This window comes from Rhinopithecus bieti, unplaced genomic scaffold (assembly GCF_001698545.2).
Source record: "Rhinopithecus bieti isolate Rb0 unplaced genomic scaffold, ASM169854v2 scaffold_9899, whole genome shotgun sequence".
Lineage (NCBI taxonomy): Eukaryota > Metazoa > Chordata > Mammalia > Primates > Cercopithecidae > Rhinopithecus > Rhinopithecus bieti.
In genome coordinates, this window is record NW_016806979.1 from 4,251,869 (window position 1) to 4,263,946 (window position 12,078).

At 50.1% G+C, this 12,078-nt stretch overlaps 1 protein-coding gene across 2 annotated transcripts in view; it reads left to right on the plus strand.

Moving 5' to 3' along the window:
- TIMP2 (TIMP metallopeptidase inhibitor 2) overlaps positions 1 to 11,409 on the plus strand; it is a 75,578-nt gene extending 64,169 nt beyond the window's left edge. For both annotated transcript variants that reach the window (XM_017879359.1, XM_017879358.1), the window contains 2 exons: positions 6,719 to 6,843; positions 8,524 to 11,409. In XM_017879359.1, the coding sequence (XP_017734848.1) occupies positions 6,719 to 6,843; positions 8,524 to 8,721 (323 nt within the window). In that variant the 3' untranslated portion in view covers positions 8,722 to 11,409. The remainder of the gene's footprint in view (positions 1 to 6,718; positions 6,844 to 8,523) is intronic.
- The last annotated feature ends 669 nt before the right edge of the window (positions 11,410 to 12,078 follow it).

Sequence of the window (12,078 nt, forward strand, 5' to 3'; positions counted from 1 at the left end):
GGGAGGGAGGGAGGGAGGGAGGGAGGGAGGAATGAGCTGGGTGTGGTCATGTGCACTTGTAGTCCTAGCTACTTGGGAGGCTGAGGCAGGAAGATCCCTTGAGCTCAGGCATTTGAGGCTGCAGTGAGCTAGGACTGCACCACTGCACTCTAGCCTGGGTGGCAGGGCGGGACCCCATCTCTATTTTAGAAGAGAAAAAGACAACCACTAAGTGTCATGAAAAGATGTGAGGAAATACAACGAGATGCCCAAGTGAAGGCTCTGAAAACACACCTGCTCGAGTTCGAATGTGTGCCCTGACACCTGACTCGTTAATGTCCTTGGCCAAGTGACTTTACCTGTCTGTGCCTCCCATGCCGATCCAGAACGATGACAGTAGTATCTGCCCCACGAGGGGTTGTTGAGAGGATGAAAGAGGGAGTGGGAGACCAGAAGTGAGGATCACAGAGATGCTGGTTATCTTGTTCAGGCCTCACTCAAGGGTAGCTGGTAATTTTATTTCCTACATTGGGGTTGACAGTGACCCATGCATGTAGCACAGTACTGCATGAAAAGCTGGTCAGTCGATACAGAATTATGCTGAAGGTCTAAGGAGAGCTAGGGTAGCCTGTAGCAGAATGAGCGTGAAGGCTCTGTTGAAAGGGCATTGCTCCCTGGATCTGTGGCAGGATCCTCGGTAGCAAGCTGACATTGAAAGATTTTGAAGAGCTTTAGTTAAAAAGTTAAAAACAGCCCAGCGCAGTGGCTGACGCCTGTAATCCCAGCACTTTGGGAGGCCGAGGCGAGTGGATCACGGGGTCAGGAGATTGAGATCATCCTGGCTAACACAATGAAACCCCGTCTCTACTAAAAATACAAAAAATTAGCCAGGCGTGGTGGTGGGTGCCTGTCATCCCAGCTATTCAGGAGGCTGAGGCACGAGAATCGCTTGAACCCGGGAGGCGGAGATTGCAGTGAGTCGAGATTGTGCCACTGCAGTCCAGCCTAGGTGACAGAGCAAGACTGTGTCCCCCCCAAAAAAATAAAAAATAAAAAAACCAACTTTGGCAAAGCTGTGGAGTAAAGGGAACACGTAGAGGCTGTTGGTGGGAATGTAAATGAGTTCACCTACTGTGGGGCACACTTTGGAGATTTCTCAACTGAAAATGCAACCAGCATTTGACCCAGCAATCCCACTACTGGGTATATACCCAAAGGAAAATAAATCGTTTAATGACACTGCGCCCGTATGCTCATTACCACATTATTTGCAATAGCAAAGACATGGAATCAACCCAAGTGCCCATCAGTGGTGACTCAGATAAAGAAAATGTGCATATATACCATGGAATACTACACAGCCGTGATAAAGAAGGAAATCATGTCCTTTGCGGCCACACGAGTGCAGCTGGAAACCATTATCCTAAGGGAACTAATGCGAAAACAGAAAACCAAATGCCACATGTTCTCACTTATAAGTGGGAGCTAAACATTGGGTACACATGGTCATAAAAATGGGAACAAGAGACACTGGGAATACAAGGAGGTGGGAGGGAGGAAGCCGGGTAAGGGTTGAAAAAATACTACCTATTGGGTACTATGCCCACTACCTGGGCGATGGATCCGTTCGTTTTCCAAACCTCAGGGGCACACAATATACCCGTGTAACAAATCTGCACATGGACTTCCTGTTTCTAAAAGTCAAAGTTAAAGATTGTGAGACCTGCCCAGTGGCCAGCTGGCTGTGTATCTTCTCCACCAATGAGGCTGCATTACTTCATCCTCCTCTCCCTGGGAGGGGGAGCAGGGCTGGGGCCCTTAATGGCCACAGTGGCTGACCCACCTCGTGGCGAGAGGAGCCTCTCTCATCTGACTTCTTTCCCAGCCTTGGTCAGATGACTCCACACTGAATCTGGCATTTATTTCCTGAGGCAGGAACCTAGATCCAGTTTGCCGCGAGTCAGAATAGGCCCTTGATCCAGGGGCTAACCAGAAATCACGGGGCACAGTGAACCACTCAGCTCGGGCTGACTGTGGCCGGTGAGTGCCCGCATGGCCTGAGCAGGCCACCTCCTCCTGGGCTGATGACTCAGCCTCACGTGTGGAGTCGGGCACCAGGAGACTCATACAGAATTGGCCCTGTAATTTTCTTCTACATTTCTCTTCTCCAAAAGGAAAAATAAACATACAACCCTTCGTTACAAATTTTAATTCCTGGTTTTCTGTAACCAAGACTCATGCCTCGCTTTTCTCCAAGACAGACATAAGCAGAACAGGCAGATGCTCATGGTGTGTACGTCCAACCAAGTCTTAATCAGACCAGAGGGGGCCTCTCCTAATATTGTTTTTTGTTTTTTTTTTGAGACAGAGTCTCGCTCTGTCGCCCAGGCTGGAGTGCAGTGGCGCGATCTCGGCTCACTGCAAGCTCCACCTCCCGGGTTCACGCCATTCTCCTGCCTCAGCCTCCCGAGTAGCTGGGACTACAGGCGCCCGCCACCTCGCCTGGCTAGTTTTTTGTATTTTAGTAGAGACGGGGTTTCACCATGTTAGCCAGGATGGTCTCGATCTCCTGACCTCGTGAGCCGCCTGTCTCGGCCTCCCAAAGTGCTGGGATTACAGGCGTGAGCCACCGCACCTGGCCTTCTCTTAACATTTATACATGACAGCCATGTTCACGTTAGCCCAATAACTAGGACCATTGAAAAGATACAATTTTTTGGCTGGACACGGTGGATCACTTGAAGTCAGGAGTTCAAGACCAACCCAGTCAACATTGTGAAACCCTGCGTCTACTAAAAAATACAAAGATTAGCCACGAATGGTGGCGCACATCTGTAATCCCAATTACTTGGGAGGCTGAGGCAGGAGAATTGCTTGAGCCTGGGAGGCAGGTTCCAGTGAGCTGAGATGGCACCGCTGCACTCCAGCCTGGGTGACAGAGCAAGACTCCATCTCCAAAAAAAAAAAAAGAAAAGATATAATTTTCACTTCATCTTTTCTTCCTGCCATTGCTTATCTTTTGAGGAAGCCAGAATTGGTGGTAAAAGGCCAAAAGAGAAAATGGCAGGAAAAGGCAGAATGTGAAGCAAATTATTAGAACAAGCACGGGTGTGTGTCATGAGTAAACTTATTGAGCAATTACTATGTGCAGGGAACTGTGGATACAAAAGGGTGAAGACACAAGCCTTACCCTCTATATTTACTCTCTGATTAAGGAGTGAGATGCAGAAGACAGGCAAAATCTAATAGAAAGTGGGAATTGATGCTGGTCAAGTGATACATACAGTGGAAGTCACCATAGAAGTTGGGAAGCCAGGATAGCGCTTCAGCCTGTCTGTAGTGGTAGATGTCCAGGTTGGACAGGGAAGGGGCTGCAGTATACCTGTACGGGCACCAAATGCCAGAATCAACCAGGATACAGGAATGGGTTCCTTCCCATCTGTCTATTTTGCTCCTTACTGATCTATTCTGAACGCACAGAAAATAGCTGTAGGTCTAGTGGGGAAAGTTATATGTCTAGTTTTTGTTTATTTATTTTTTCTTTTGAGATGGAGTCTCGCACTGTTGCCCAGGCTGGAGTGCAATGGCATGATCTTGGCTCACTGCAACCTCCACCTCCCAAGTTCAAGCGAGTCTCCTGCCTCAGCCTCCTGAGTAGCAGGGATTACAGGCATGCACCACCACCTCCAGCTAATTTTTATATTTTTAGTAGAGACGGGGTTTCACTGTGTTGGCCAGGCTGGTCTTGAACTCCTGACCTCAAGTGATTCGCCCACCTTGGCCTCCCCAAGTGCTGGGATTACAGGCATGAGCCACCATGCCCAGCTAGTTTTGAATTGTTTAAGGCCACCCAAACATTTACCTTGTGAAGTTACAGGATTTGGAATACATGTTACGGAGTAATTCTGCTTTCTCATCCTGTTCCACACCTGGAATGTCACATAAGTCTAAATGGAGAAAAGGACCTGAAGGTAAAGGAACAGCTAGAACAGGAAGTGCGAGCATAAGAATTCAAACCCAGGGAGCTGGCACAATGAGTGCACCGTGCCCAGGACAATGGAGGCCACTTGTGCCTGCTTGAAGTCCCAGGCAAGCCATCCACATTTCCATGGCATAGGGGTGCAGTCGGCAAGCTGCGTTAGTCCTTCGCTGGGCTGTGTTTCTATTAGCGGATCCTCTGAGGCTGCTGCTGTGCTGAGATCATTAAGTCAGATGCACTGAAACGTCAAGCAGAAGTGCTTAGGGCAGAGCCTGAGGCTCTGCTTCTCAAGGAATTGCCTGTCAGTCTCTGCCAGGGGCAGGTGCTCATCAGTGACACCTGTGTCTCTTCACAAGGTGCTGTTGTAGCAGAAGGAATGAGGTGTTTTTTGTTTTTTTGAGACAGAGTCTTGCTCTGTCACCCAGGCTGGAGTGCAGTGGCGTGACCTCGGCTCACTGCAAGCTCCGCCTCCTGGGTTCAAGTGATTCTCCTGCCTCAGCCTCCCGAGTAGTTGGGATTACAGGCACCCACCACCACACCCAGCTAATTTTTGTATTTTTATTTTATTTTATGTATTTATTTGAGATGGAGTTTTGCTCTTGTCACCCAGGCTGGAATGTAGTGGCATGACCTCTTCTTGCTGTAACCTCCGTCCCCTGGGTTCAAGTGATTCTCCTGCCTCAGCCTCCCGAGTAGCTGGGATTACAGGTACCCACCACCATGCCCAGATAATTTTTGTATGTATAGTAGAGATGGGGTTTCACCATGTTGGCCAGGCTGGTCTCAAACTCCTGACTTTGAGTGATGTCCCTACCTCAGCCTCCCAAAGTGCTGGGATTACAGGTACCCACCACCATGCCCAGATAATTTTTGTATGTATAGTAGAGATGGGGTTTCACCATGTTGGCCAGGCTGGTCTCAAACTCCTGACTTTGAGTGATGTCCCTACCTCAGCCTCCCAAAGTGCTGGGATTACAGGTGTCAGCCACCGTGCCCAGCCTGACAGGTGAGTTTTTATTTTGTTTATTTTCTTTTTTGAGATGGAGTCTCACTCTGTCACCCAGGCTGGAGTGCAGTGTTGCAGTCTCGGCTCACTGCAGCCTCCACCTCCGGGGTTCAAGCAGTCCTCCTGCCTCAGCCTCCTGAGTAGCTGGGACTACAAGCGTGCTTCACCATGCCTGGCTGTTTGTTGTTGTTGTTGTTGTTGTTGTTGTTGTTGTTGTTGTATTTTTAGTAGAGACGGGGTTTCACCACGTTGGCCAGGCTGGTCTCGAACTCCTGACCTCAAGTGATCCGCCTGCCTTGGCCTCCCAACGTGCTGGGATTACAAGCATGAGCCACCACACCTGGCCTATGGGATGAGTTTTTTAATGATTTCCATAGCTGTCATTAGATTCTGTCCGCCACTGGAACACACTCCTTTGTTCTTTTCTTCCTGCTTGGAAAACGCCAAGGCTGTTGCCAATGTAGAGTCTTCAGCAAAGGAAGGAGGCAGCTGAGTCAGGAGCCCAAAGTACAGAAAGGAGCCACAGCTCATCATGCCTGATGAAGGGAATTCAGAGCAGATTCCTAATTTTCAAAAATTCCATTCTTTGGCTCTTCATAATGGAAAAATGCAGAATTATAAGTTTAAACTCAAATGGGAGAAACACCTGTGAATTAATATTTTGTGAAAAACAAAACGGGAAACAATACAATCTACATACTGCCCGATGTTTTGTGTGTGAAGATGCATATATAAGAGAATATTGGCTGGGTGCAGTGGCTCACACCTGTAATCCCAGCACTTTGGGAAGTCAAAGCGGGAGGATCACTTGAGCTCTGGAGTTCAAGACCAGCCTGGGCAACATAGTGAAACATCATCTCTATCCTTTTTTAAAAAATAAAATTTAATTTAAAAGAATATTGGGGCCAGGCATGGTGGCTCATGCCTGTAATCCCAACACTTTGGGAGGCCAAGGTGAGGGTATCACTGGAGCCCAGAAGTTTAAGACCAGCCTGAGTAACATAGCAAGACCCTGTCTCTACAAAAAAAATATAGAAAAAATTAGCAGGGTGTGGTGGTTCACACCTAGCTATTCGGGAGACTGAGGCGGGAGGATCACTTGAGCTTGGGAGGTCAAGGCTGCAGTGAGCTATGATCATACCATTGCACTCTGGCCTGAGCGACAGAGCAAGACTGTCTTAAAATCAATACTGGAATATTGGAAGGAAATACATCAAAATGTTTGCTGTGGGTAATGAAAGTGGGGAAGTTTTTTCTTGATTGTTTCCTACGTTTAAGTTTCTGTCAGTGAACATGCATTATGGCTTTTTTTTTTTCCACTTTTTATTTTTTTGAGATGGAGTCTTGCTGTGTCACCCAGGCTGGAGTTCAGTGGCGTGATCTCGGCTCACTGCAACTTCCGCCTCTGGGGTTCAAGAGTGATTCTCCTGCCTCAGCCTCCCAAGTAGCTGTGATTACAGGTGTGTGCCACCACACCTGGCTAATTTTTTGTATTTTAGTAGAGAGGGAGTATCATCATGTTGGCCAGGCTGGTCTTGAACTCCTGACCTCAAGGGAGCCACCCACCTCAGCCTCCCAAAGTGCTGGGATTACAGGAGTGAGCCACCGTAACTGGCCACCCATTATGTTTGAACTCAGAATAGACAGTGCGCAGTGTTGTTACAGCAAAATCCCAGCACCCCTGCGCCGGGTGGAGGATCTGGGCAGGAGGACTTGTCCCTCCCCCTGAGCTTGGTGATCCCGTCTCTCCGCAGGAAAGGCCGAGGGGGACGGCAAGATGCACATCACCCTCTGTGACTTCATCGTGCCCTGGGACACACTGAGCACCACCCAGAAGAAGAGCCTGAACCATAGGTACCAGATGGGCTGCGAGTGTAAGGTAAGCAGGTCCCGTCTCTGCTGGTGCGTCGCCTCCTCCCACTATCTCCAGATGGACAGTGCGGGTTTTGGTCCCTGGCTTTCCAGAGCCTCTTAATCCCCGGGTTCTGATTTAAGACCAAGCTCTGGGAAGGCAGAGTCATCCCAGGAGTGAGGCTGTCTGGCTGGGGACAAAGCCTTTGGCCCCTGGTCCCTGGAGAGCCCTGAGACACATCTCTGTCAAGGGATGTCTGGAGGCCGGGCGCCATGGCTTATGCCTGTAATCCCAGCATTTTGGGAGGCCGAGATGGGCGGGTTACTTGGGGTCAGAAGTCGGAGATCAGCCTGGCCAACATGGTGAAACCCTGTCTTTACAAAAATACAAAAATTAGCCAGGTGAGGTGGCACACGCCTGTGATCCCAGCAACTTGGGAGGCTGAGGCTTGAGAATGGCTTGAACGTGGGAGGTGGAGGTTGCAGTGAGCCGAGATCGCGCCACTGTACCCCAGCCTGGGTTGACAGAGTGAGACTCTGTCTCAAAAAAAAAAAAAAAAAAAAAAAGGAGGAGGATGTCTGGAAGGCTAGGAGATTTGAGAGTAAGGCATGAATTCAGCTCTGTTACTTGCCCCTTCCAGAAAAAGGATCTGTATGGGGAGAATATGGTCCCATGGATCATTTTCTACAAATGCGGAAGTACAAACCCTTGTGTGGCTTGTGACAGGGCACTGCAGGCCTTACGCTTTTTCCAACATTCCCGACATTTTCACACCTGGGTCGGTGTCTACGTGGGGTCTGTGTGTTGAGAACACCTGAACACCTGCTTCTCTTAAAATGAGCCCGGAGGTTGTGCCAGGCACAGTCGTAGCAGCCCAACGCTTAGATGTGGCTGTGGAAGGCGAGATCACCACCTCCAGGGCTCCCGGGCTGGCTCCTACCCTGTGGGCTCCTAGCACCCTATCCCCACCCTCCCCACCGGAAGCATTGCTGAGTGCCGGGCACCTGCCACCCTGGGCCACTCCCAGCGAGTATGGGACCAGTAGACTCTGGTGAGGCCGTGGGGATTGGCCTTCCCTGGGGAGCTGCCTGGGGCTGCCCTCCCTCCTGACGGCCACCAGCCCCTTCTCAGCATGTTCAAAACAGGAATTCTGAACTCATAGTCTCCAGCCATACATATGTTAAGCAGAACTCCTCTGTGGCCAGCATGAAATCAAAAGCAAGTTCTTCCTTTTTCCCTCCATGGGGCGGTGAAGGCAGTCATCCTCTTGTAGCCTCGGGTTCCTTTGCTAGTTGCCTGTGACCTCAGGGCTCTGCCTTGTGAGCAGTTCCCAATTCCCGGCCTTTTCACTGGGCTGGAATCTGTCTCCAGGAAACCCAGGCCCTTTTATTGTTGCTATGTTCCCCAGAGGGCAGGGCCAAGCCGAGGCCATTCTCTGATGCTCAGGAAGGTAGAAGATGGCCCAAAGGGAGGCACACCTGCAGCAGGAGGGGGGCAGCGGTGGGCGGGGCACAGCTCCCCTGCAGGTAAGACCCCCTTGCAGGCCAGCCACCTGCCCCTGCAGGAGCTGTGGGTCTTGGGAGAGGCTGCCATCCCTGCACCCCGCAGGTAGGCACATTGCCGGGTTCTGGACATGCCCCCAGAGCAGCCTCTGCCCACCCCTTCCTGGGTCCCTGACTCCGTCCCCCTCTGTGTGCCCCTCCCCAGATCACGCGCTGCCCCATGATCCCGTGCTACATCTCCTCCCCGGACGAGTGCCTCTGGATGGACTGGGTCACAGAGAAGAACATCAACGGGCACCAGGCCAAGTTCTTCGCCTGCATCAAGAGAAGCGACGGCTCCTGTGCATGGTACCGCGGTGCGGCGCCCCCCAAGCAGGAGTTTCTCGACATCGAGGACCCATGAGCAGGCCTACAACACCCCTGTGGCCAACTGCAAAAACAGCCTCCAAGGGTTTCGACTGGTCCAGCTCTGACATCCCTTCCTGGAAACAGCATGAATAAAACACGCATCCCATGGGTCCAAATTAGTACAGTTCTGCTCCCCGCTTCTCCTTTTAGACACGGTTGTGGGTCTGGAGGGAGACGTGGGTCCAGGGTCCTCATCCCATCCTCCCTCTACCAGGCACTGTGTGTCTGGGGCTTCAATCCTTGGGTGCAGGCAGGGCTGGGACATGCAGCTTGCCTCCCAGTCCCTGCCTTGGCACCGTCACAGATGCCGAGCAGGCAGCACTTAGGGATCTCCCAGCCGGGTTAGGGCAGGGCCTGGAAATGTGCATTTTGCAGAAACTTTTGAGGGTCGTTGCAAGACTGTGTAGCAGGCCTACCAGGTCCCTTTCATCTTGAGAGGGGCATGGCCCTTGTTTTCTGCAGCTTCCACGCTTCTGGCCCTAGTGTAACACTCCCTGCCCCTGGCAAGTGCCCCCATCACCCTGGTGCCCACCATGAGCTCCCAGCACCTGTGGCTCCCCCAACATCCAAGGACAGCCTGGAACCAGCGGCTTATTCTTGAAGGAGCCCCATCAATCCTATTAATCCTTAGAATTCCAGTGGGAGCCTCCCTCTGAGCCTTGTAGAAATGGGAGTGAGGAACCCCAGCTGAGCTGCGTTCCAGCCTCAGCTGAGTCTTTTTGGTCTCCTGCACGCCCCCGTCCACATGCTTCCCCAGCCTGCAGGGGGAATCGGTGAGGTCCTGTCCTGGGGCTGCTGTCCGGGGCCGGTGGCTGCCCTCAAGGTCCCTTCCTGAGCTGCTGTGGTTGCCATTGCTTTTTGCCCGTTCTGGCACCAGGCACCTGGATTGAGTTGCACGGCTTTGCTTTATCTGGGCTTGTGTGCAGGGCCTGGCTGTGCTCCCCGTCTGCACATTCTGAGGACCGAAAAAGCTGGGTCTTGCTGTGCCCTCCCAGGCTTAGTGTTCTCTCCCTCAAAGACTGACAGCCATCGTTCTGCACGGGGCTTTCTGCATGTGATGCCAGCTAAGTGTAGTAAGAAGTCCAGCCTAGGAAGGGAAGGATTTTGGAGGTAGGTGGCTTTGGTGACACTCTCACTTCTTTCTGAGCCTCCAGGATACTTGGGCCTGTTTTAAGAGACATCTCCTTTTTCTAAAGATGAATTCTCAGATGATAGGTGAACCTGAGTTGCAGATATACCAACTTCTGCTTGTATTTCTCAAATGACAAAGATGACCTAGCGAAGAAACTTCCTAGGAAACTAAGGAACCTATGTGTTCCCTAAACATGGTTTCCTGAAGCCAGTGATACCGGGATTAGAATAGGAAGAACTTTCTCGGTAATGCTAAGGAGAATCTCTTTTGCTCCCACCTGTGTTGTAAAGATAAACTGACGCTATATAGGCACATTATGTAAACATACACATGCAATGAAACTGAAGCTTTTTGGCCTGGGAGTGGTCCTGCAAAATGCTTCCAAAGCCACCTTAGCCTGTTCTATTCAGTGGCAACCCCAAAGCACCTGTTAAGACTCCTGACCCCCAAGTGGCATGCAGGCCCCATGCCCATTGGGACCTGGTCAGCACAGATCTTGATGACTTCCCTTTCTAGGGCAGACTGGGAGGGTATCCAGGAATCGGCCCCTGCCCCACGGGCGTTTTCATGCTGTACAGTGATCTAAAGTTGGTAAGATGTCATAATGGACCAGTCCATGTGATTTCAGTATATACAACTCCACCAGACCCCTCCAACTCATGTAACACCCCACCCCCGTTCGCTTCCTGTATGGTGATATCATATGTAACATTTACTCCTGTTTCTGCTGATTGTTTTTTTAATGTTTTGGTTTGTTTTTGACATCAACTGTAATCATTCCTGTGCTGTGTTTTTTATTACCCTTGGTAGGTGTTAGACTTGCACTTTTTTTAAAAGAGGTTTGTGCATCGTGGAAGCATTTGACCCAGAGCGGAACGCGTGGCCTATGCAGGTGGATTCCTACAGGTCTTTCCTTTGGTTCTTTGAGCATCTTTGCTTTCATTCGCCTCCCGTCTTTGGTTCTCTGGTTCAAATTATTACAAAGTAAAGGATCTTTGAGTAGGTTCGATCTGAAAGGTGTGGCCTTTATATTCGATCCACACACGTTGGTCTTTTAACCATGCTGAGCAGAAAACAAAACAGGTTAAGAAGAGCCTGGTGGCAGCTGAGAGAGAAAGCCGCTCAAATACCTTCACAGTAAATAGTGGCAATATATATATAGTTTAAGAAGGCTCTCCATTTGGCATCGTTTAATTTATATGTTATGTTCTAAGCACAGCTCTTTTCTCCTCTTTTCATCCTGCAAGCAACTCAAAATATTTAAAATAAAGTTTACATTGTAGTTATTTTCAAATCTTTGCTTGATAAGTATTAAGAGATATTGGACTTGCTGCCGTAATTTAAAGCTCTGTTGATTTTGTTTTCATTTGGAGTTTTGGGGGAGGGGAGCACTGTGTTTATGCTGGAATATGAAGTCTGAGACCTTCCGGTGCTGGGAACACACAAGAGTTGCTGGACGTTGACAAGCAGACTGTGCATGTCTCTGATGCTTTGTATCATTCTTGAGCAATCGCTCGGTCCGTGGACAATAAACAGTATTATCAAAGAGAACGTGGGCTTTCTCCGTGTGGCTGTATCCTACATGCAGAACGGCCACTTTCTACCTCAATAATGGGAATCAGCCCCTGCAAGGAGCCTTGCCTGTCCAGCGGGAGGGGGCGCCCTGTGTCCTCCAGAGAAACAAGGCCAGTGAGCTCTGAGTCAAATGTGGGATGCAGACCAGGTGCAGTGGCTCACGCCTGTCATCCCAGCACTTTGGGAGACCGAGGCAGGTGGATCATTTGTGCCCAGGAGTTCGAGACTTGCCTGGCCAACTTAGCAAAACCCCGTCTCTACAAAAAATAGGCGTGGTGGCATGTGTCTGTGGTCCCAGCTACTCAAAAGGCTGCGATGGGAGGATCACTTGAGCTGCGGTGGCAAAGATGGGGCAGCAGAGATAGGACAGGTAAGAGCAAATGTGGTTTTCTTAGGTGGATGAAGAGGCAGAGGCATAGGACAGGGTCCCCTTCATTCAGCACGTTTTATTATAGAGAAACGCAGAGCCATGCATCCGTCTCACAGCTTCAACACTGAGGGCTTCATGGCCAGCTTTAGACCTACACTCAGTCTTCACCCACCCTGCCCGAAATTATTTGGAAGAAAAAATTCCAGGCATCAAACAGTCTCATTTATCAATATTCCAGTAAGCATATTTAAAAAATAAAAACTACCATTTTTTTT